Below are 25,803 nucleotides of genomic sequence, written 5' to 3'. Positions count from 1 at the left end.
GTTTGGAACAAAAAGTACATGAAGGGATTAAAGTAACTTGCTCTAGGCTAAGTATTTTAATTTTCTTACAGGGGATGGCATGAATGCTTATATGGCATACAGAGTAACAACAAAGGTAACTAGCGCAAGAAATACTTGCAGATAACTTTATATCGTAGCTAAGTAGATGCATCAGAAAATTGTAACTAAAACTATTATTATTTTTTTTAAGACATCCCTTTCTATGTTTCACAAAAATGAATTCTCTGTTAAAAGAAGATTCAGTGATTTTCTTGGCTTGCACAGCAAATTAGCAACAAAGTACATGCATATTGGTTACATTGTGCCTCCAGCTCCAGAAAAAAGTATTGTAGGTAAGTCTAGTTTCTGTAAGGTTTAACGTATGCATGTCATTTATATACTGTAATACAAATGAAATATTTTAATACCTGTGTTGTGCTTGTGAAATAAGTTCTAATCTGTGCAGTCATATTCACATGTAAGACAAAGATGGGTCTGAATTCAAGGTTCCCCTAGAACAACAAACGGCACAAATACTGTTATACCTGGAAGTCAGCAAAATGGTGGGCCTTACTGTAGCATAAGCAAGCACTGGCAGTGACTTAAGAAAATTTCTTTGCAAGAATCTGAAGGTGTAGGTAAGTTAGGAAGGCTCACAGACTCTGTAGGATGTTTTCAGAACAACATGAAAGTCATGCTTTAAACTTGAGCTGACTCCCCTTCAGCGCATGAGTGTTATTTAGTTCTGTCCAAAAATGTATCGTCCATAGTTTTCTAATTCTGAAGGAATTCTGATTTAAAATAAGATATCCTAAAGCAGAGAGCTATTAAAACAGCTGAAAGTAAACAAACGTTTCACATCACACACATTTATTTTTAAAGTCTTATTATGAAACATTCTATATCCAGTTTTATGTCATGTGTGTTCTACAAAAGACCTTCATCTGTACATTCTATTACACTGGTTGATAATGCCTGGAATTCCAAGCTCGATTTTTATTTTGTGAGGGGTGGGAGTGGCCTGCATTTGAGGCCTTATTCACAAATTCAAATGGTGAATTACTGAATATCCCGTGGAACAAAAAGGTAAAACTGAGTCGGTGGTGAGCTGGAGTTGGACGTTCATCTAAACCACCTTACTGCTTACATATCTATTTGGGAAAATCATGTTATGTTTTTTTTAATTACTATTTTTAAGAAAACAAACTGGCAGAGAAACAACTTTGGAAACTGCTCATGTGACTGATCACAGAGTACCGATTCAAATATTCAGAGTTTTCTGCACAGAACTCGTAGCTTGAAAAGCACAAAACTGATAGAGCAGAAATACACAAGTAGAAATTAGTTCTAAATCATAGCATACCTCTCCTATGTCTTAGAAGATAAGAATGATTTTGAATGTTCGGTGTTTCGTGGTGGTTATGGTAGGACTCTGGTTCCTGAACCATCTGAGTTTGGGTTTTTAGCATGAAAGATGCTGTTCACACTCTCACAGTTTTAGAGGTCTTCTGTTTATAAGGTTGAATATATTTCCCATACCACAAGACATCAAGAACTCCACAGTCATGGTTCTTTGACCACTATTGACTTCATCAGAGGAAGTGATGTAAAGCTGTGTACGTTTTACTCTCCATTCAGTGTATAGTTGTTCATATGCTTCAGAATTTTCAGAGCTGGGTAGTTCGTTTGTTAATTGAAAACCTCGTAGTTTTAGAATGTAGACTACAGTAGAATGAAAATATTGGTAATGAACATACCAGTTAATTGGATTGTAACTGAAATTTATTTTCTTTTTTTGGTTTATTAGAGTGTTTTCTTATTTTGAACCTGAATGACTAGTAAGACTCTGATCTTCATTTAGATTGTCTTAAATCCAAATTCAAAAGATCTTTATAGCTTTTAACCACAATAATATATTACAGGAAATCACATATTCCACAGAACTGTTCCTAGAAGACCATGTAGCATGCAATGTTTACATTCTGTGTGTTCCAGAGTAGTATTTGTCATTTTAATTTGACTTAAATACCTGAATTTAGGTGAGCTTTATCTTCTAATTGTATCAGTTATGTTAATGATTTTTATATAATAAAGTAAAATCAATATGATGACATTTTCTTCAAAGGCATGACCAAGGTTAAAGTAGGCAAGGAAGATTCTTCATCTACTGAATTTGTAGAAAAAAGAAGAGCAGCTCTAGAAAGGTAATATATGCATCTAAAACTTGTTTAGCTTCAAGATGACTTGTAAGATACTTTGCGGACTCTGTAACTGGGATCTGGACCATCTGTACCTAGGTGAATTCTGGAGGCTGCATGCGTCTCCTAAATCTTTGTAGGAATGTGTGTAATTCCTATTAATAACTGGAAATGTAGATTTATTCATATATGGGATTAATGCTACATCTTTTCAAACTGGTAAGTGCTTAAAATTGAGATTGCGGGAATCCAGTAATCAGAACTTTCTTCATCAGTTTGCTTAGGCATTTTGTTATTCAGGAATTAAGTCATTTCAGAAATATGTCTCTTTCATAGAAAGTCAGCTGGCTGGGAAGGGAAAAGGGTGAAAGAGACCCTCAGTCACTGGAAACTAAAGTGGTGCTTTGATGACTTGCAATGTGTAGTTGTCACTAGCTGAATTTTGGTGGAAAAAAAAAAAATCACCCAGCGCTGGTATCCAGCTAATATTGTTAAAGCATCTCTGCCCCATAAGGGTACCTCTGTAGATATACTGCATCATCCCTTCTTGTTGGCATGGGTAAATAAAGAAGTTTGAAAGCAACTAGAAAAACTTGTGCAGATACACAAACTTAATTTTAGTATGATTTTATTTTATGCTGTAGCTGTGATTGCATCATTTGAGAACAATATTCCATATAACAACAGTTGTAGTTAAACGGGAAAATTGAAAGTGGAAGGTTTTAGTTTGTCTCCAGGGTCCAAAAGCTCAAGAACTTCATACATCATCCGTTTGATATGTCTTTTGACATATAATCTTAATCAAAATACATCTCTTTGGAATCATGTTACTAATATCTTTTTGTTTGCTAAATAATAGAGCATCCAACTGATACTGAACCTCAAAAATCTCAAATACTGATAGGATGTCCCATTTTACAGTTATTTCTCACTGAAAATTGGCATGTGACAAAATTTCCTTCTTAAAATTGCACACAGAAGTTACTAAAGTAGTTCTGTCACTTGGTGTAGAACTGCAAAGCACGTTGTTCATGCTTAAATAAGTCTGTTCCTAAATGAATGGTGCTGTGAGACAAAGATGGAGTAACAGCTGGGATTGGAGTAGATAACTGAGCAGATGCTTCCACACAGCTTTGTCAATAACAAAGATGACTAGTTTCCCCCTGGGTTGCTCGTTTGAATGACTTGGACAAGTTTAATTCATTAACTTGTATGCATGCTTTAAATGCTCATTTGGCACTTATTTGCTAAAGGAATTCTACTGGTATACAAGTTATAATAGATGTTAAGTGTGCCTCCTATACTGGGGAGTGAACTTGTCAGGACTTTTTGATGTTGTTAGGAAGACTTCACGCTATTACATCTCTTTTTTTTCTTTTTTCTTTTTTTTTTTTTTCCCTCAGAAAGACTATGAAAATCTTATCTGGCAAGGAACAACTTTTTCATCATGCCAATTTTAACTGGCTTTTTCTTTCAAAATGAAAGTTATCTGCCTACCATGGTGCTCAAATGGTATTCAAAAGCAGTGGTTTTGTTGTTTGTTCCTAAACCTAAGCAAAACATTACTGTGCACCAAAAAGTCGAACCAAAGACATCTGCTTCAATTTGCTTCAGTGAGCCGAGAGCTGTGGGGAAAGTGGGCAGCAAAGCAATGTGCCTGATTGAGTTCACTAAAATTCATGGCCTAGAATATTGAACTTACATACTGCAAGTCTGCCAGATACCCTCAAGCAACACTGCCAGTTGTGTCCAAGGAAAATACTTGAAACCTCCCTTGGACTAAGGGTTATTCTGTAGCAGCAGATTTCTAAAGAAAAATCTCTTCAGCTGCCTGCCATGTCAACTTTAATGTGTTGAGTGTTTGGAAGAGCAAGGAAAAGTTGAGCAATCCATTGAGTGAAATAGTTTCACTGCAACCCTTAAGCTTCTTTAGGAAGAAAATAAAAGTATCTGGTTACCATATCTAATGGCAGATGGAGAAAATACCCTGTTCATTGTCAGTGTACTCATGCTTTCAGTTGAGTCCCTTTCCACATTTCTAAGGTCACTTTTTAAGCAATCTGTGAAGGTAATGGGTTGGGTCTGGCAATTCACAGCAGAGGCTTGGGAAAAATTAAGCTTTCCAAAAGGTACAAAGTGCTGTTGATAGTGTTCTGTCAGAATATTTTAATTGGCAACATTATGTACTTAGGCTCCCATGACATTTTGAAGTACTACGTTTCTATAAAGCACTAATGTGACACTTTGTCCATAATACCAAAGTCAGTTATGACAAACTTAGAGCAGTTTTTAGTGGAAGAATGCTGTTGAAATTTCACTCTTTAACCCGTGCTTGTTCAATAGTTATTAGATCAACTGGAAATGCAAAAAAACTGCAAAGGAAAGGAGCTGCATTAATTTCACTTCTGAGTGGATGAGTCCTGCAGAACTACTTGGGGTTGAAGGTCTAGTCTAGCCAGCAAATAAAGAGCTCATAGCTAGAACACAATCAGCTCATTTTTTCAAGACTTCATTTTATTCTAAAACAACTGAGGCAAAATTAGCTGTAACAAAAAACCTGTCTAGTGCACTGTGCAAGAATTTTTAAACAAGCTCATCTTTTTGTTGTTGTTGTTTTCTTTTTTTCCTGGCCTAAAGTGACTGTTATTGGAGCAGGAGGATTTCATTTAGCTGTCAAAAATACAAAGTATAATATTTTAACACTGCACGATGTACAGGTATGGCAGATCCCACCTTAAGGAGTTTCTGGTTTAAACAAAGTAGTTTAGAAACCATCAACTTTGCTGTGTTGTGTTATGGTATGCAGTGCATGGGGCTAGATCATTTTTAATCAGAAAGTTCAGGTTTTGTGGCAGCCTTGCTGGACTAAGACTTCATTGAATGTTCAAACTGCTTAGTGGTGCTAGCCTGTAACTCTTTGTAGCCCACAGCCTAAGCATATGTTGGAGAAAGGTGTCAGAATGCAGAAGTATGATTTGAACACTCAGCAGAGAAGCAAAAGGCTGAAGGGGCAGAGACTGAATTGTCCTCTGAGTGTTTAGAGGTGACTTTACAGGAGTGTTCAAGCCCCATTAGATATTGAGGGAGACTGCGTGCTGCCTGTATTGTACCAGTTCTTTAGATGAAGGACACTTTCCAATGCTGTCAGTCACATTAAATTTGTTCTGTTATCTAATATTTTAATTTTTAAAATCATAGGTATCTACAGCGAACAGTAAAACACCCAACCTTGTTACAAGATCCAGATTTAAGGCAGTTCTTGGAAAGTTCTGAGGTATTTAAGTTCTTTAAAGTTTTCCTATTTATTTCTAGATATGGTAATATTCAATATAATATATTATACTCTCTTTCTGTTGAGACCTAATCTCATAAATTCATAAGAAGTAAAACTAGATTGTACCCTTCACGGGACAGAATTGCAGAAGGCAACCTAGGTAATAATCTGCCTGTGCCTCTGATGAAACATTGTCTGATAGTGCTGATAAAGCTGTCTGCTTTACAGTGACTTCTCAAATGAGTCAGTCTGTACCATTTTGAGTGAAGCTTGTCATGCATACGGTGACGATCTGTTATTGAGGTTACTGATAGGTAAGTAAGATCAGGAATTAAGCTGACTTGGAGATGGGTTTCTTGCCTCTACAAGTCCAACCTTATGTTTGCTGGGGGGATAACGTGATCATGCTTGCAGCACTGCTGGCCAGGCTAGGAGTTTTGTGAACAGAAGACTTCAGTCAGTAGTGCAGTGGAAGTCTGGCACCTTTCACAAAATTAAATGTATTGCTAAAGATATTATATACCTCTGTATATGCGCATAGTGGATTTTCTGTAACATTGTCTTTTGGCCACTGTTGATGTCTTAGCTATGCTAATAAGTTTGAAGCCTCACTACTGACAAAAGCATCACTGATAGATAACTAAAAGTGGTTTTGTCAACACTGCTGACAGGCAAAATATTACACATGAAAGGTAAATGGTCTGACATGGGAGCCCACCTTGTACAGTGTATTTAGACTAAATTGAAAATAATATTAAATTACTATTATATTACCCTCTGAGGATTTCTGAATACCTAAACAATACACAGTTCTCTCAATGCTGATGAGGTAGGTTTTGAAATCTGTCTTCTATTGAAAAACAAAAATACATCAACGTTTTATGATCAGTATACAGTGCAAATCTTGCATTATAATGAATTACTTCACAGATTTTTTTTCTTCTAATTTATTGTAAATCTAAGCTTCGCTGCTCCTGCAATGGCAGATTGTTCTCTGTAGCATATAGGTGGCTAGTTAGGACCTTTGGCTAGTTCATAATAACTTTGGACAAGTAGGTTGTTTGTTCCATTTAAATGTAAAGATGTAGAAGAAAAGTAAATAGTCTATATTTTTAAGTTTTCCTCTGAGAATGTAAAAGTAGTAAATCTGAGAAATTAGATTCCACTATATTGAAACACATAGGACTAAAGAAAACACTATATCCTTTTCTTTCCCCCTTGTGCCCAGTTAAACCTCCATCCTTTTAACCAGTCTGTTTGCCCTTATTTGTCATTCAATTCCAGCTGCCGAGAGCGGTTAACACCCAGGCTCTGAGTGGAGCAGGAATATTGAGGATGGTGAACAAGGCTGCCGACGCTGTCAACAAAATGACAATCAAGATGAATGAATCGGATGCAGTAAGAGCTGATTTTTCGACTTGAATAATGAGACGAATTAATGAGGCTCAACAATTGCATTTTAAGGCTGTAGAAGGAGAAAATGGGTTATTAATTTGCTTATTGGCTTGGATTCTTAACTGTGTCAGTTGACCACCCTGGCAGTACATGGATAATTTGCTGCTTTAAAACAAGAAATGTTGCTGGTAATCTAATTTGTAATGCTTGACTCTTTCATCTTTTGTCAGTGGTTTGAAGAAAAACAGCAGCAATTTGAGAATCTGGATCAGCAACTTAAGAAACTTCATGCCAGTGTTGAAGCATTGGTCTGCCACAGAAAAGGTAATTCTGCCTTTATGTGGCTGCATGACCTTACGTGCTTAAAACTGTAGGAAACGGTGATGGTCTTAACTACTAAGTAGAGTTATACAGTAAATTTTAATGAAAAAATCTTACAATTACGCCTGTTATTGTAAACTGCTCTTGCACTTTTGGTATACCTAGTTTAATCTTTATTTTATTGAGAATATCTGTTATCCCTTCTGTTGAACATGAAAGTTGCTGCATTTTAGTTATTTTTGTCTTGCAGAGATCTAACACCATATCTAACAAGTGATTCTACTACAGTAGACATCCATAAACATATCTCTAGATCTCATGGCAAGATCAATTTCCTTCCAAGCAAAAAGTTGTTGTATAAATCCATTTAAACATCTCATGATTCAATATTGCTCCAAGTTTAAATTCTTAAACAGGAATTTTTTTTGTTTTGTCCACATAATGACATATCATTAGCTACTGTTAAGGTAAACTTTTCTGGAAAGATAACTAATCATAGAACATCAGCTTTGGGCTTGCTTGTATTACAGAGAAGCAATGCCTGTGAGTTTGTTTTAATGTTTTAACCACCCGTGCAGCTGTTTTGTCAAAGATGGATATTAAATAATTAAAAACAACAACAACAAAAATATATAAAAAAACAACTCTGACTTGTAGTGTGAGCAAGACCGTAAATGTGCCTTTTTACCTTACTGCATCAAGACAAAATTTTGAGTAGACTTGCAAAACTGTATTTTAAAAAGTACATGAAGTTGCTTTTTCACAATCCTCCCAGGAATCATTCTCCGTAGTTAAATAAATAAACAAATACTTGTTCAGATGTCCTCGAGATTAAAGAGTATTTTAAGAATTAACGAAAATGGAAAATAGATACACTTGTTTGCCGTTGATTTGACAGCTGCTTGGAGATTTGAGGAAGCAAGGATTTTTTTGAGAGATGTATTTAAATTGTAAGTTTTAAATATCTGAAGACGTTTGTTTTTGCTGGCTTTTTTTTTTTCCTACAAACATTTCTGGTGTTCTAGTGATTCTGCAAAAACAACGAAGTTAAAAACAAGCCTGCACTTTCAGTTCTTAAGTGATTGGATTAAAATACGTGTTCAAAGGTCCCTCATAGGAGATAACTTTGTATAGGAAGGCTTGCATGGGATTTGAAGAGATAATTGCCTTAGTTAATGGATAAGCTCAAATCTTCAGCTCATAGATGCCAGCCATGCTGGTATCTGTTGTTTTGGTTTTGTTTTTTTACCTAATGTTTGTCAAAACATGGCAATGTATTACGTTTCGCATGATTAGAGGTACTTCAGTCAACAGTCCAAAAGAAATAAATTCCACTTGTGGTGGTGAAATGCATAAGTTTTTTTTTGCACTGTCAGCTTCATGAAACAACTGTGCTGTAAACCAGTTCAGTTTGGTTTGAAATTGTTCTGTAGCTTGCTTAGCTTTTGTTTTATGGGCTTGTATTTTACCTGAATTAGGTCTTTTGGATAATAGTCTCATGACAGAGTAAATGTGACATTAACAGGCTCAGGAAAACATTTGTGGGTGGAGAGTTTTTTGTATACTATTCTCCTATTTTTGTATACTGTTCTCCTAAATGTAGTTTCAATGTGATCTCCTTGTGTATTTTGTCATGAGCTTTGGCAATACAGCTTGCATTTTTCAGTTGGTGAAATTAGGGTTGCAACAGGCAGAGATCTCTGCTCTGGTGATCTATACCATAGAGTAACATAACAAATTAGCTACTTGTACTGAGTGTTACTTCTGTATTTCAGAACTTTCAGCCAACACAGCTGCCTTTGCTAAAAGTGCTGCCATGTTAGGTAACTCTGAGGACCACACTGCTCTGTCTAGAGCTTTGTCTCAGCTTGCTGAAGTTGAGGAGAAGATAGATCAGTTACATCAAGAACAAGCTTTTGCTGATTTTTACGTATTCTCAGAACTGCTTGGTGATTACATTCGTCTCATTGCTGCAGTAAAAGTGAGTACTGCTAAGAAAAATATCGGTTTTAGTGTTTAAAGTCCCACTACTAAACTTTGAGGTACAAGGTAAATGAATGCTTGTGTGTTTGCACATTTGTTACACAGTTGAGACTAAGTTTTTGTATTAAGTTCCATCTAAATAAAATGAATGAATCTGTGATAGTTATTCCAATGATAAAAATGATCGTTATAACTGAGAATGTATTTTAATTCTGTAATAATAGGATCCAGAAAAAATGTAAATGGTGAACATCTACCTTGAGCAGTACTAATTGTGCACAGTATTTGTGCACACTATGCTATTATATCTAAGCAAGAACATAATTTGGCAATATTTGTTGGATAGCCAAAATCTTCTGTAAATGTGAAACAACTATAATTCGTGGATCTACATTTCATTTAAGAAAATACTGGACTTTAAGTCATACTGTATAGTATAATTAGGTTTTGACATGGGAAAGGAGCGTAAGAATTTTATCCAGAGTTATCTTTGAACTTGCCAAATTGTTGTATCTCTTCCTTTGTCTCCTCTCCCTTTCCTCTGTTGCCCCTCTCTGCCATCGTTGTTTGCTTGCTTTGGTAGTGTTTTGGTGGAATGAGGAACAAAAAATAGTTTGGGGCACAGAGGTGTTTGTTCTGAAGGGGCTTGAATGTCCATTGTACATGGTGTTTAGCTGTGCAAGCGTGCTGTCAAACGAAGTACAAGAAGATGTAGTAGACATAGTGGAGTTTCTTTGAGTATAGTTGTTCCAGTTTTATACAGAAATACCTTCTTATACTGTAAATTTAGATAGCTCTAACAATTCCAGTTGTTTAGTAAATTAATGCATCATTACAGGGTGTGTTTGATCACCGAATGAAATGCTGGCAGAAGTGGCAAGATGCTCAGGTTACTTTACAAAAAAAACGTGAAGCAGAAGCAAAGCTCCAGCTTGCCAACAAACCTGATAAGTTGCAGCAAGCTAAAGATGAGATAAAAGAGGTAATGTTATCAAACATTATTTTAAAGGTCAGACTCTCTGCATTGACTCATTCATTTTGCATTAATGCACTACTTTATGCCATTTTTATTTAAGCACCACTTACTCATTTGCTGTTTTCCATATTTATTGAAGTTGTTGAAACTAATTTACGGTAAAAATATGCACAATTGTTACTGATTGTAAGATCTGTAAGGCGGTTGAATACTGTCTCTACAGAGTCTGGGAGACGGGAGGAGGGGAACATGGACAAGTTAAATTGCTTCTAATAGTTAACAGATGACTTGGGTAGGCAGTGGAGTGTCTTCTGGCTTTTAAAGCTAAGATCTCACAAAAACTAATGGAGAACTGTTCCCATGTTTTGCTTTATTATGCAGCATATCTAGCCATATATATGTATATATGGTGTGATTTCAGTAAAAATAAACCTTACGTATTGAAGTGTCATAACCTATACACTTTTTCTGTCATGCTTCACTAAGGAAATTGAAGAGGTAGGACAACTTAAATAATTAACATTAATACATTCTGATTATGCACCAGTATTCTCTCATTAAAAAATGGGAGAACATCATTTTAGATTTCCAACTCTTATTATGCAGTTATTTTGTTTGGCTTCTTCATTGGTCACTAACCACAATCTGCTTTGTTCTTTCTGCACTTCAGTATATTTTGCATATGGTATTGAAGTTTCTCATTAACTTGGCTTTCTTATTCTTTAAAAAAAAAAAAAAAAAAAAGCCACTGTTTACTGGCAAAACTTACTGTCAGTCTTATGTGACCACATTCTTGTTGGTTGGTACTCTTGATGTGACTCATCCATCCACAGTGCTACAAGTGAGCCGACTGCTCAGCCAAAATACTTCCTGAGTGTTGGGAGTAGTAGGAAATAGTGATCCCTTCTCAATCCCAATGTGAAAAGAATTAGCGATGCTGTTCCTAAGAATTTTTTCCTCTTTACTGGATGAGTAGAGAAGGTTGTTAGTAAGCCCTCAATTTGAATCTGCTGGTGGAAAGATTGCTTCCATTTAAATAAACTCAGAGTTGCCAGATTCAGTGGTAGTAGTCCTTGTGGCAGAGAAATTGCGGCTTGAATGTCATCTGTGACAGTTATTTTTTGCAGGAAAAAAAAAATATCCTAGAAATACTGTATTGAAAAGTGTAAATTCCTACATGTCAGAAACTATAGGGTGGCAGACCATCATGCAGTGATAATTTATACTAAACCTGGCATTAGGAGATGATGAAACAGGGATGGGGGTCCCCTACACCTATAGAGCCTTGCACTGAAATTTCAGGTGCCCCTAGTTGCAGTGGTAGAATGGTACAGTCTTAATCTACCCTTTTCTTGTCTGAGTTTTGTATTGTTTCAGTGATTAGATAACTGTTCAGGCTGTGTTTCCCTGAAGCACATCCGGTTACGACGTATTATATGGCGTCATAAATGTGTATCTGAAAATAAGGGGATTCTGGAAAAATGTAAACTAAAGATAAAAATATCAAGATATTTATTGGAACGGGTAGATTGTGTTCATCTCATAGCACAGCAGTAAATTGATGCTGCAACACAAAATGCCTTTGTGAATAGACAGTACCGCTGGATTGCTGACAAGAACATGTTACATTAGAGTATGTTGCTTCCTGGCAGCCTTTTTCTGAGAAAGGTGGCTGTTACTGGGTCACTTAGCTCCCATGATTGGGTTAGTATGTTGAGATGAACAGATACAGTTGCATTTTTGAAATGTTAGCCTAAATGAGTCTGTGGTGTCAGGCTGATGGTCTTTTTCATAGCTATCTACACAAAGGGTTTGAATTTAACAATATAATAGGTATGTAAAACCAAGGGCAAAAGCAAGCCTACTAGTTACGAGGCAACGTATACGATAATGATCTCTTACTGTGTAGCTGGACATCTTTTCCCATAAACCAAGAACAAATATAAGCTAGTGTCATGTAGTATTTTTACATGAATACCACACTCCCAGTATGGCATAACCCTCAGGCAACATCACCTTATCTGAATTTTCCTTTTATGATCTTACCTGCAATAGCCTTTCTACTCCTCTTGTATCTTCGGTCACCACTGAAAAAGAGAGTGTGTGCTTTGCTTTTAACTGTAAAACAAAACAAAAGGCATTGTGAGCTTATCTGTAATAGAACTATGAGGAAGATAAGGATATACATGACTGTAGGCAGAGATGATGTTTGGACCTGATGGTCTTTTCCAACCTAAGTGATTTTATGAAGAAATTAGGAAAGTACAGGGAAGTGACTTCCCAGACTCTTGTATGTTTGATTGGACAGGCAGTGACAGGAAGCTTACTGGTTTAGATTCTTATTAGAGCAGTGTTTATGAAGGAAATGGCCAATAAAGCTTTAGAGATTCTTTTCCTTTGCTAAACAATCTCTTAAAGATTTTAAGTATTCCTGAGTGACAATAGTGAAATATTTGTCATCTACAGATGTCACTGTGATAGAGATACCATCATTTAATGTGATGTCCTATTATACAAATATTTTGAAATTGTTATTGTTAGACTTTCCCTTAAGTATGGAAAAGGACAAACAGGTCCTTTTCAGCTCCTGAATGACTATCATTAATACATGAAAATGTTGAAATATTGATGAACTGAATGGAGAACACAGTTTCATTTCTGCATGTCTTTCCTTTGCCAGTGGGAGACAAAAGTTCAGCAAGGGGAAAAAGATTTTGAGCAGATCTCCAAAACCATTCGCAAGGAAGTGGGAAGATTTGAGGCACGTATAATTCTGAGTATATGGCATTTTTACTTTAGATAATACTGATGTTCCATGTAAAATTGGTTAATGCCATAATTTATTTATTAACAGAAGGAACGAGTGAAAGACTTTAAAACTGTTATTATCAAGTACTTAGAATCATTAGTGCAAACACAGCAGCAGGTAAGATAAATTTTAAGTTTTGTACCAGTTAATATTTAATGTTACATATTAGGTTAGTTAAAAAAAAAAAAAAGACAGGCTGTAAGTGTAGCAGTTCCTAAAACAAAAATAACTACTTCTAGTCTGTATGGTATTGGAGAACACATACTGCAGTTTTCTAGCTATTACTATGCTCCTTTGCACAGCTCTATTCAGGCAAGCAAGGGAGAAGCTCCTGTAGGGATATGGGGAATGGAGCTTCTTGTCTGTTTTCCTTCTAAAACTGAAGTAATACTTGAACTTTTAGACTGGAATAAATTGTAATAAATACGTACTTTGAATTATTGAAGAGGCTTGCACACGCTAGAGGTAAGAATAGCAAATTAACCTGGCAAATTCTTTATGACTGTATTCTGTAGTATTTTGCTCAATGTGTAATAATAACTGTTGCTTGAGCGAAGTTGTATATTTTTTACTTGTATTCTCTTGCATAATGTAATAATGTAAATAGATAATATGATGCATCTGTGTTCTTACTGAATTGAGTGGAGAGAAGTTTGCCACAAGAAGAGGAAGGTATATGTGTTTTCTTTTCCAACGGTTAGTACTTAATAGTGATTTTTTTCCCCATTTTCTTCAAGCTAATAAAATACTGGGAGGCATTCCTACCTGAAGCCAAAGCCATTGCCTAAAAGAAGGATATTCCAAATGACAAGACACTCTGGATGTTTGTCCTGGATAAACCTAAATTCCACAGTGAAATCACTTTAAATCATCCAAATAAACCACTATATATTTTATGAATTAACATGTGGCTTTTTTATATACTACAGCATTTTATTAACAAGCTGCATGTCCTGACCCTCATTGAAGTGGACTGTGGCATGATGTTCTGCAATACATTGCTGAATTGAACACTATTGTGTCTTAATACTTGCACTAAAATGTGCACTGCAAGGCCAGAAAGCTGATATTTTTGTTCTTTACAATACAATGTTCTGTAGTTCGTTTACCTGATCTTTATGAAACAAATGTAGTTGCATCGATTAATGTTCACTCAAACATTCCTGTACAAAATCATGTTTTTGTGATTACAATAATAAAGGGATGTACCTTGTGAAACATTAAACACTGCCTTTGTGTCTGTAGATATTTATTGGTGTTCTCAGAAGTAGTGTTCATAACAATTTCAGATTGTATCAAAGGCTGAAGCAAATTCAGTGAAGAATGGTGAAGATGGTATTAAAGAGGCACAGGCAAGTATTTGTGGTAAACTGTTTTGTAATTCTGATTCTCCTTGTTACAGGTATTCTTTTAACTGAAGTTTATCAGTGCCCTGGTAAAATATAATGCATGAATACTCAGAGACAAAAGACATGCATTAAATGAAATCTCATACAAAGTTTCTGAAAGATTAAGATCACCTGCATGGTCAAATGCTGATGTCCTACTCAACTGATAAATTACATCAATCTTAACCTGGTTGTTCATGGTCTCAGGATTAGTATAATATTAAAGTCTTGCAAAAAATGTAATTAGGGGAGGAAGAAAAATCAGCCCTTCAGCTGAGAGTGTTGTAAGATAGTTGTAAGGGCTGCTATTCTACTTCTCTGTGTTTTCCTCAGTAGAAAATACATTTGCAGAGACTGTTCATATCTTCTGTAAGACACTAGAACAGTTAAACATTTTTCTGAAATACAAAAGATTAACATTGGAGATGCTACTTTGTCCATTGTCATCTTAATGACATACTGATTTCATCAATGGCATGTATTAACAATATTAACAATTTAACTGATATTAACTGTTACCCGGGTAGTGAGAGGCTGTTGCTTTCAGCTAATCATATGATAAGCACACAGATGTGTATTGCTAATGGTCAAACATAAAGAACCAACCAGTACTATTTCTGAACAGATGGGAATATAACATCTTAACAGCAGCTGTAAGATCATATAGTCTGACATATGCAACAAAATTAGTGAATACTTTTAAGATTACCATCTTCCATTTTGTCTCTACAGAATTCTGATGACATAGTATTTCTGGGAATTTTCAAGAGAGGTTGGACAGACACAGTTATTTGAAAAAATATTTGTCAAGTTTTTAACAAGCATCTTAAAATGCTGAAGTACTAAAACCTTAAGCTTGTAGCAACCTGTGCATCAGTGCTAGTCATTTAGCTTGTAACTGATTATAAAAGCTCAAGTACATAGTAAGTTTATAGTGAAGAAACTGATCCACGCATATTTATGATATATGTGTTATGATATATGTGTTATGATATACTTTAGCTTGCAGGGTGCTAATGAAAACTGACAAGCAGCTTGAAATTTGTTCCAAGGTGAATACTTCGAGAATTAGTCTACTACATTTGAATTGGATATGCAAGGCTCAAAATGGGTAAACATACACATTCAGGATATTTTTTTCTTGAAGTATTTTCTCCAGCTTTCTTAGTGCTGAGTCTTCCCTTTACCACAGTATCAGAAATAGAATTCAGGATCCAGTTTCTTTTCTCTCTGATGGGAGAAGGAATAGCTTTCACATTAGTCTTCTAGCAGGGAATAGTATGACTATTTTATCCGCACTAGACAGCTGAAAACAAGAAGGAGATGTGTAGGCTTTTTTTCTGAAAACCAGAAGCCTGTGGGAGAGCAAAAGTATAATAGCATTTCTGGATTTCAGTGTCACAGAGGGTTACTAATACAAAAAATGTGTAGTCTTTTTTTTGCATCACAATACACTAGTGAAATTTCACATGTGGCTTGCATAAAACTCTTGTGTTTCAACAATTTGATCATTTACTTTGTTTGTATTCCCCCCTTTAGTCCACTTATGAGACTCCACTTATAGTACTGCCTCTAGCAGTACTATAGTACTGCCAGCATGAGAGAGTCATGGACCTGTTGGAGTGGGTCCAGAGAAGGCCCACAAAGATGATCAGAGAAGGCTGTAGCACCTCTCCTGTGAGGAAAGGCTGAGAGAGCTGGGGATGTTCAGCCTGGAGAAGAGAGGCTCTGGGGAGACCCCATTGCAGCCTTCCAATACCTAGCGGGGGGCCTACTGGAAAGCTGGGGAGGGACTCGGGGGGTATGGTGATAGGACAAGGAGTAATGGTTTTAAACTAAAAGAGGGCAGATTTAGATTAGATATAAGGACAAAATTGTCTACTGTGAGGGTGGTGAGGCACTGGCACAGGTTGCCCAGAGAAGCTGTGGATGCCCCATCCCTGGGAGTGCCCAAAGCCAGGCTGGATGGGGCTTTGGGCAGCCTGGTCTGGTGGGAGGTGTCCCTGCCCATGGCAGGGGGGTAGAACTGGGTGGTCTTGAAGGTCTCTTCCAACCCAAACTATTCTGTGATTATGGAGATTAAAGACTTAACATCTTTCCTAGTATGATTAATGTCTTTATTAGCAGTTACTCAAACCAAGTGAATGGAGATATTGCTAAAATACATGTGTTTTCCCTGAGGAACTCACCACACTATATTGTACATGTTATAAGTGTTATTTCCCTGAATCTCCAAACCCAGGTACCACCATCATCAGTATGAATAAAACTAATGTGGATGAAATACTTGATTACTGCTGTAGAAGTAACTAACATTTGAAATGTTGAATAAAAGACAAAGCACTACTTTTTTTTTTTTTTTTTTTTTTTTTTTACAAATTTAATTTTTTTTGGTCTAATTTAGTTTTTTAGATTACAACCACAAATTTTAAAACATGCCCATTCCCATCTGTTGCTTTTTGAATTAAAAGTATATGGCCACTGAATGATGATGTGATGGGGATTAAATCAAATACATAGTTACCGTTCTTATACTTACATTCAGTCTACAGTAAGTCTCTAATTTAGTCACTGTCTATTTTAAAATTGAATATTCTGCTTTTTTATCAGTCAGTCTTCTACCTCTCCTGTATTATTTTTCTGTAAAGGCCGTATAAGGGATTTTGTGTTTTGGCATCTCTTGGGTTTGTGCTCCAGATACGTCATTTTATTTCAAATTCTGGTGGAGATGAGCTGCTGGCTAGTATATTCTGTGCATTTAACTGAACAACCAGCATCCACTAAAATTATGTCTACAGTGACAGGTTTCTTTTTAAATATATATACTATATGGTATTTCATTTGTAGGCTAGAACAGACTGTAATAATTTAAATCTTTGGCAAAATCTGAGTTTATTGCAACCATACGAGGAAAAGAAGTTCAATACTGAAACATGAGGAAGTGAGGTTTCAGGGTTATTCAAAATGATATGCTGTAATACTAAGCCAATTCTGTGGTTTGTTTTTGTTTTTAGTCTCTAATCTTCTGCCTTCCATAGTTGAATGGGAATTGAAATTGCTAATAAGCAGAGTAACTTTTGACAAAGTGACTTCTGTCTGTATTACTAAAATAGCTCTTTTTTTGTCGTCGTTTCATTTTTTTTGTTGTTGGTAGTGGGTTTTTTGTTTGGTTGGTTTTGTTTGTTTGTTTTGATTGTTTGTTTCTCCTTAAAATCAACAAGGAAATCACTAACGTAGGGAAGGCAGGGAAAAAAAATCAAGATCTGTCTGCTGTCATTAAGAAAACTGGGAAAAAGTGTCTCAGAAAAGGCAGCTCGGACAAAAAGATATTGTATGAAAACTAGGGTAAAAGAAATATGCAATGAGAATGGAAAGGCTTGAGGTAAACCACATGTCTGTGGTTTAGAGATACCAAGATAGGAAGAGCACAAGGAAGGAAGATGGCACAAATCACAAGAAAGGAAATGCTTTTATCTTAACTTTCACATCCGATGTGGTACTCTGGGGAAGGTCTCAGCAGGTTAGAGGAGCACTGCACCATCTGAAAGTCTGTCGTTACCTTACAGTAACTCAATTCCCCCCTGCCCCACCACCCTTCTCACACGTGCACTGATGCTGTTCAGAAAATTACTTTTTTGTTGGCTCCAAACGTTGTGGCCGTTTAGGAGGAGGAGCAAGTTTCTTGTTTGGTACAATGAGTTCATGTGGAAAACTGACTGACAGCTTTCCAGATTTAACCTTTTCCGCATCTTCGCCAGCATGGTCTGTACACTCACTGGCTGCTGAAAGTCCTTTGTAACTCTTTAGAAACAACTACACTGCCACCACAGCAAAGCTAGATCTTTTGAGAAGCAAGGAGGGTGTGAACTCCTTAAAAAGCAAATTTTGCTGTTCTACCCGAAGTTTTATGAAGTGTGTTAAACTTTGCTACTATTCATGTAGGAGACCAGTATCAGTAGGACTACAGTGAGGTGCAGGCTTAAAAACGATCTTCCTGGTAGCAACTGAAAAATCAGTAAACTGATGTTCTGATCATATTAAGGACTATCTTTTTAATCTGTTTTTTTGCTCTGACATGAACTTTACTTATCATTTTGATTAAAATTCGTACATACCTATTTCTAATCAGGAAACCAGTCGTTCAGAAAGTCCCTAAAAAGAGAGCATTGCTTAGTGGAAACAGATCTTTGAGAGGTGTCTGTGTCCATCCGTCTCTCTCCCCCATGGATTCATTCCAGAGTCAGGAACGTGGAATTGCCTCTGTAGGAGGAATTGCACAAGAACAACTTTGGAGGAGAAAAAAAATAGTCCTTTTTTTTTTTTTTTTTTTATTTCCAATTCAAAAATGTTTAGTTTTTACGTACTGTGAAAAGATGATTGTAAAAATGCCACGTTTGTATTCATTTACTTACTGGAAGTGTGGCATGCTTCATTGGTTGGACATGCTAAATGATGATTCATAGCCTCTGTGATCATGGAAAAGTCTAGAGACAGGTAACAGTTGAAACAGTGGTGTGTTTACCCATTTATTTTACATTCTGGATCAAGTTAGCTTAAGAATATAACCTAGGGCTGCAGCATGACCTGCAATCAAATGCAGTGTTAGTAATTCTGGGAATGCCAAAAGCTACAGTGGACCTCCTAGTGCCTGCTCCACAGCGGAATTTGAAGGCTGCCTGCATAATTGTTACCAGTAGAGCTCAACCATTTTTACAGTTTTCCTTTTAAGGTTACTGACATGATTTTAATAGAAGTTACCCCAGTTCAAATCGTGTTACATTTAGAATACATTCTCCTTTTGTGTGTGTGGGAGGGAAGAGGGGGATAATCACCATATATTGTTTGTGCAATTAACTTTCAAAAGCAAGAATTCTGGGTGGTTTTCAACACGTTGATAGCATTTTGTGAATTAATGTTTCTTAAATTTTTGTTCCTCAGCGTGTGAGACAAAGACAGTCCTTGGTCTGTCAGCCATGTGGAGAAATCCTATTTTTTCTTCAGCAGTAACTTTAGAGATTAACAAACTAATGATGATGTATCGTGCAAATTAAGTATTTAACATTCCAAAACATATTGATGTATTTGAATTCAGCTCACCATGTAATCTTCCTTGTTCCTCTTGGCTGATGCACAGTCAAAAGTTCCATTATGTACTATTGAATTTGAAGCCAGATTAATGTCTCAAACTTTTCTTTGTTAATAAGTTACATGGTATTAGGGCAAAAAGTAGCTTTTTGAAATTATTGGTTATTAGATGGCAAACAACCACAAATATTTCCCCTGTGAAATTCTACTAGCTTCGCATAAGTATCAGTGCATTACAGCATTCAAATGGTTCATCCATTTTGTACTTGGAGAACAGAAACAAAGATTAAAAGATTGGAGTTTTAACCAGAAACTAAAAATTATGATAGCATGGCAATTATACTTTAGCGTGCCCGTGTTTACTGGACTAATTAAACTATTAATATGTAACATATCTTCCCTTGGGACGATTATAATAATGTATTTGCCAGAGGTCGCTTTGGGGAAAAGTCAGATTCCTTGTTCAATGGCTTTACTCTCCGTTGTGGTCCAAGAATTTGACGCCTACAGCATGGGCAATGTCAAATGGCGCAATGGGACTGGGAATGAACATCTGTTTGCTTGTGTCACCTCTGCCTCAGAGCAGCACTAGGACTGTCTGCTGGTCATCAGCAGCTTAGGTCAGCAGCACAAGGAGCAGCATTGTGCAGAAACAAATGTCCAAGGACTGGCTAGCTTTGATTTCAGGACATTTTTTTATTATGTGTGGTTCTTTTTTTCCTTTTTTCCTTTTTTCCTTTTTTCCTTTTTTCCCTTCCCTTCCCCCCCACTTGTTCCACTTGTTTTTAGTCAAAGCATTCTATTTTGCATTGAATTCTTCAGGTCGTAGGTCTTGCTTAGAGCAAAATACAATTAAATTTAGCTGGCAGTAAAACGAAGAGAAATGGAGGGAAAAGAGCTTGTAACTTTTTTTTTTCTTTCTCCTTAATGTTTCTAGTCCAGAATGAAGCCAATTAGTTCTCAGAAGATGCTTCTAAAAGCTGGTCCTAGAAACACCGAGCTAGTGTAGCCACAGATGTCAGGGAACAGCACTCGTTTATCATTTGCGCCCACTTTTAAGGTCGGTTTTTGGCTGCTTATGCAAAGGGGGAGCTGGGGGGCGGCCGCTTCTCGCAGGTAACCGGTGACGGGACCAGAGGGCACGGCCTCAGGTTGTGCCAGGGGAGGCTCGGGTTGGAAATTAGGAGACTATTTCTCCTCAGGGGGTGTGCGCGGTGCCGCAGCCCCGAGCTCCGCCTGTCCGACGCCCCCCCCGCCCCTTCTCCCCTCAGCGCCTCCAACGGCCGCGTCCCAACGGCCGCCCCGCCCCGCCCCGCGTCACGTGCGCGGCGTCACGTGCGGCGGGCCGATGGCGGCGGCGGCGCCGTTCAACGGCCGGCGGCGCCGGTGAGGCGGGAGGGCGGCGGCGTTGGCGCTGGCGTTGCCCGTGCTGCTGGTGATGGAGGTGTACATCCCCTCCTTCCGCCACGAGGAGAGCGAGCTGGAGCGGGGCTACACGGTGAGGGGGCCGGCGGGGCCCGCGGACCCCGGTTGGGCGTTTAAATCTCGCCGAGCCGTTAGCGCTAACGGCAGCGGGGAGGGGGGGGGGTATGGGGGGTGAGGGCGTTAACGGCCGCGCCGGCAAGGGGCGAGCTGCCTGAGCATCGGCCGGGGCCGCAGCGGGGCCGCGTCGCTGGAGCTCGCAGCGGTGACCGGGGAGCGGGCACGGGTCTGGCAGCGGCGAGGGGCGCGCAGCCGCCTGCAGCCTGCTGCGGCGCAGCCCAAACTTCGTAACTGAGGCGTTCCTCGTGCCGTTACTTGGCCTCTTCAGCCAGGGGTGTGAATTTCTGCGCTGCAGCCCGCTCAGAAGCGACCGCCGTGGGCAGCTGCACCAGAAGTCGTAGCTGAAGTTTCTCTGGGCCAGGCGCACTTGCGGGAAAGGCAGTAGAGGTCTGCTCTGAGCGTAGCTCGGTGGTTTTCCGTTACGTCTCAAGGAGCTTGCTGACCGTACGTGAGCAGGGCTTACTCCCCTGTAATGGTAAATGTGCTGCTCTACTACGTAGTTTGCATAAGTGTTGTACCAGGGGCTGGAAATCACAGCCAGTGCAAGTGGGCATACCATAAGCCCTCCCTCCTGCAAAGCTGAGGTTGGTGAGACCTTACTGCTGCCCTGTGCTGTGCAGGAAGAGAAATTTACCGAAAAGGAAACAATAACAGCAATTATTTTGCATTGGAAAAAAAGGTGACTTCACTGGGAGAGTTGGAAGCATGGGCTCAGTGTCCAGACCCCATCAGCTCTCATTTTTTGGGGGCCCAATGTAGGATTCATAGTCAGAGGCTATGGTTTTAGTAGATACTGCCCTAAAAAATGGGGGTTGCAGGGTATTGAAGACTTTCAGTGATGAAGTAGATGTTTCTCCAGTTCTGGGCTACCTGAGTCTGGTGAATTAGAAAAGATAGGTAAGAGGAGAAAGTGGCACTGTGAAGTGCTGACTCTCCTTGAAATGCAGCCTTCAAATTAAAGGGAATGGGTGACATTCTGGAGGATTACAAAGTTGATGAGTGAAGTACGTTTTTTCTATGAAATGAAATCGTAGAATACCCCAAGTTGGAAGGGACCCATAAGGATCATCAAGTCCAACTCCTGGCACCATACAGGTCTACCCAGAAATTCAGACCATATGACTGAGAGCACAGTCCAAACGCTTCTTGAACTTCTACGGACTTGGTGCCGTGACTACGTCCCTGGGGAGCCTGTTCCAGTGTGCAACCACCCTCTCAGTGAAGAACCTCTTCCTGATGTCCAGCCTGAACCTCCCCTGTCACAGCCTGACACCATTCCCGTGGGTCCTGTCACTGGTCACTAAAGAGAACAGATCGGCGCCTGCCCCTCCACTCCCTCTCATGAGGAAGCTGCAGGTCGCTGTGAGGTCCCCCCTCAGCCTCCTCTTCTCCAGGCTGAACAGGCCCAGTGACCTCAGCCGCTCTTCATATGTCTTCCTCTCTAGGCCCCCAAGGGTATGGGTAATTCAATTGGTTGTCTTCCATCATCACCCTTATATACAATATTAACCTCTAAAACAATATGGTGATGATCCTAGAAGTGCTTCTCAACCCAGTTGAACTTTTACCACTCTCTTTCCCACAAGTGCTGGTTTGCTCAGAATGACAGTGCTTTCAAACGTGGCTGAAACAAAGGGATGCCAGAGATGATGTGATTAATGCTGTAGAGGATGATGCAGCTTGGTGTGCGTTGGTTCCCTGCCAGCCTGGTCATGTACCAGGAGGTCTCAGAGGGTGTCTTCTGTGCTGTGGTTGTCAGAGGCCATGACAGTGAAACGGTCTGAAAAGGTGTTTTCTTGAGGAGGGTGTTGTTGCTGGTTCTCATTTCTTTGTTTCTAGAAGTGGTGATGGTGGTAACCTCCTGCGTGAAATGGCGGACTGTAAGGGACCCCTTTCTCTCTGCAGGTAACAGGACATGCTTCCTTGACATCTCCGGGCTTCTGGTTACTTCTTTGTCAGAACACGATGCGCTCATCCTGCCACCATCTCACTGCCTGGAAAGGAGAGATGGAAAGAGTGTTTGGCCTTTTCTGTAAGGAAGGTTGTTACCAACCGGCTGGCTTGCTTTCAGCTTGCTTTCCTGAAACCTGGTGGTTTTCTTTCTCTGCTTGGTACCACTAGGCAGCACTGGGAAGATGGCATAGTCAGAGACCTGTCAGGCAACAGCTGCAGGAGCAGAATAGAGTTCTGGAGAGGGTGAAGGTTACAGAAACTGGAAGCTGCTTCCCGGTTTCAAAGGGAAAACCAGGGAGAAATCAAGAAGTAGAAGGACCCAAGACCAAGTGGGGTCTTGGCCAATGAAAAGGTCAGGTCAGGAGAGAAAAGATTAAAAAGAAAAATGAGGTGAAATTCTGTAGTGCCACACTTCAGATAGTGCTCAGTCAACAAAGTAAATGGGGAGCTCACTCCCTTCTGTCTTTGTTTCAGGAGCTCAGCTTTACTAAAGTGCTCTTCTCAGATACAAAAGCCTAAAACTTTACACCTCCTCCTCCCCCTCAAAAAAATAATAAAAATAAAAAAAAAAATCTTGAGTAAACTTGCACTTGTTCCAGTTTTGTTCAGGGCATATGTAAAACAGTGAAATACAGAATAAGGAAAATGTCTGTTTTCCTTCTGGACAACTAGATTTCATTGTCAGTTTAAATTGATGACACTACCTTCCAAACTATTGAGCCTGTGCTAATAAATGCAACAGTTGTTCATAATTTGGCAGTGAATGACCTTTAAATGTAGACGCTTACTAAGGATATCTCTAGGGAACAATTTAACTTCGAAATGACACCCATGTGTTCTTGTTATCATTTAAATATGCTCCCTTTGTCAATAACAGAATAATAAATACTAGTTAGATTTCTAATGTTGATTCTGATGCTAGGGAACTTGCTGAATAAATTAGTGTATGTTTGATTTATATTGACCAAAAATTTTTTACAGTGGTATATTGCAGGTCAAGGTGACATACATTTAAATGTGTTACAGAGCAGAGGGCATACTTGACTGACACATGTGCTTACTACGTTTTTAATTAACACTTCAATACTACTCCCAAAATTGCTCTTGGAGTTGCAAATGTTGTGGAAGCAAGATATGACCTGTAAGACAGTGAAGTGCCATAGATTTTTTTTTTTTTTGAAAGTATGTAGACTTTATCTTCACAGAAGCAGCAGTTTAATTACTAGGCTATAGTCTTTGCTTATGAAGTATAAAATTGCACAGGCTTGAAGTTTGGTACAAATTATGTACTTCAGCATTCTTTCTTCTTAAAGCAGGTATGTACAGAGTCAAAAAGTGAAGCTGTTAGGTGTTCTTCCATAGGTAGCCCAAGACTAGGCCACTGTAGCAAGTGATAAAGGGGGAATATTTGTAAGTAATGTTGTTGTAAAGCGTGGAGTAATTATGTGAATGAGTTTACTTCAGAAACTTCAAGCATTACTATTCCAAGTCTTTTTCTGAACCTCTGGGCCATGTGAATTTGGTAGTTTAAAAAAATCAGAACTGGGTCTGCCTGCCTTGAGGAGGATACTGGTGAGGATGAAAACTTTGTTCTCACCAGTCTGGCTTGTGCAAGCTCACCAAGTGTTACTTTGAATCACAAATCCTTCTGAAAAGCAGCAACTCCAACCAAGTGCAAGGGAGATAAGTAGAAATGTTGGGTCTGTTGTTGCAAGTTAGATACTCTTTTTGTCACAGTATCTAAACAAAGAGCTTTCAAATGTGGTGGTGTCTGTACAAGGGAGTCATGGCAGGTGTGTACACATATATTCTCTCTCCTACATCAGAAGAAGAGAATAAAGTTGATTTGAGAGATACCAATGATTCTGTAATGTCAGAAAAATGAGGTGGGAGACCATTGCTTTCTTCAGTTCCAGTGGAGGAGAATGAATTAGCAGATGATATTGTTAACCAAAATTTATTTTTTGGTTAACTTGTGCATTTGGCAGAGCTGGTGATTAAATTTCTTTCCTCCAGTCAGTTTTCCTCTTGACAGACTTTGAGTCAGTGATATGAAACTGACTGCTTTGTGTGCAATGGGAACTTGAAGGGTATAAAGCAAGTCAAAAGATAATTTTGCAGTGCACTCGAAGGCAGCTAAGGCAGAAAAAAAAAAGTAAAACCAAAGTGAAAAAACAGACCGATTGTGTACATAGCGATCAGTTAGAGTTGTTTCTGGTTTTGTGTTTAATCAATTTGGGGATGTAGGCAGATTTGACAGAGACATATAGTTCCCGTGATCTCTAATTGTTGTGCAATTGTTCAAAACCACTGATTCACAGTCACGAAAAGGGCCATGTCAGTGGAAAGGGCCATGTAACATTTCTTAGAGCAAGAAATCACTCTCAATGTGCTCTTTAGGGAATTCAGCAGTAAAATAAAGAAGTAGCAGAATGATGACCTGTATCAGTTTACCATCTGAAAGACCAAGAGTTGACACTTTCTGACAGTAAACCATAACTGCTAAGCATCCATTCCGCAGTTCTCTCACAAGATTACTAATTTGTGGTTTTGATGAGGAAGTTACATTTTCAGAAAGATAGGGGGTAGCAGAGCATTCAGACATGCATCACAATGAAGATGTATTTGAATTTCATTGAATCTCTGAGAGGTAGTAGTGACAAAACTTTGTTAATAACACAATGCTACCAGTGGAATTATTTCATCAGAGGGATTCATGCTTAACTGCTTGTGCTGGTGTTTTCTGTCTCTATAACATCAAGTTATGCTACTTGTAAAATCTTGTCAACAAAGATAGCGTTAATACGTTCTTCACTTCCCTGGAGGAGTGAGAATGTACCAGGCTTAGAAATCCAACATGAGGGAGGATGGAATTGATC

At 38.5% G+C, this 25,803-nt stretch overlaps 2 protein-coding genes across 3 annotated transcripts in view; both read left to right on the top strand.

Moving 5' to 3' along the window:
- Positions 1-14,181, top strand: part of SNX2 (sorting nexin 2) — a 34,187-nt gene extending 20,006 nt beyond the window's left edge. Inside the window, exons 5-15 of one of the 2 annotated variants that reach the window (XM_082782899.1) lie at positions 72-115; positions 212-353; positions 2,126-2,204; positions 5,397-5,472; positions 6,757-6,870; positions 7,098-7,191; positions 8,964-9,169; positions 10,010-10,153; positions 12,828-12,908; positions 13,002-13,073; positions 13,694-14,181. In XM_082782899.1, the coding sequence (XP_082639025.1) occupies positions 72-115; positions 212-353; positions 2,126-2,204; positions 5,397-5,472; positions 6,757-6,870; positions 7,098-7,191; positions 8,964-9,169; positions 10,010-10,153; positions 12,828-12,908; positions 13,002-13,073; positions 13,694-13,744 (1,103 nt within the window). In that variant the 3' untranslated portion in view covers positions 13,745-14,181. The remainder of the gene's footprint in view (positions 1-71; positions 116-211; positions 354-2,125; positions 2,205-5,396; positions 5,473-6,756; positions 6,871-7,097; positions 7,192-8,963; positions 9,170-10,009; positions 10,154-12,827; positions 12,909-13,001; positions 13,074-13,693) is intronic. The other variant, XM_082782900.1, reaches the window with a different exon arrangement.
- A 6,581-nt stretch (positions 14,182-20,762) lies between these two features.
- SNX24 (sorting nexin 24) overlaps positions 20,763-25,803 on the top strand; it is a 93,744-nt gene continuing 88,703 nt past the window's right edge. Inside the window, exon 1 of the mRNA XM_082783303.1 lies at positions 20,763-20,927. Coding sequence (XP_082639429.1) covers positions 20,868-20,927 — 60 coding nt within the window. The 5' untranslated portion in view covers positions 20,763-20,867. The remainder of the gene's footprint in view (positions 20,928-25,803) is intronic.

Source organism: Aythya marila, assembly GCF_965140915.1.
Source record: "Aythya marila genome assembly, chromosome: Z".
In the NCBI taxonomy this organism is placed as follows: domain Eukaryota; kingdom Metazoa; phylum Chordata; class Aves; order Anseriformes; family Anatidae; genus Aythya; species Aythya marila.
This window is presented reverse-complemented; position numbering and strand designations above follow the sequence as displayed.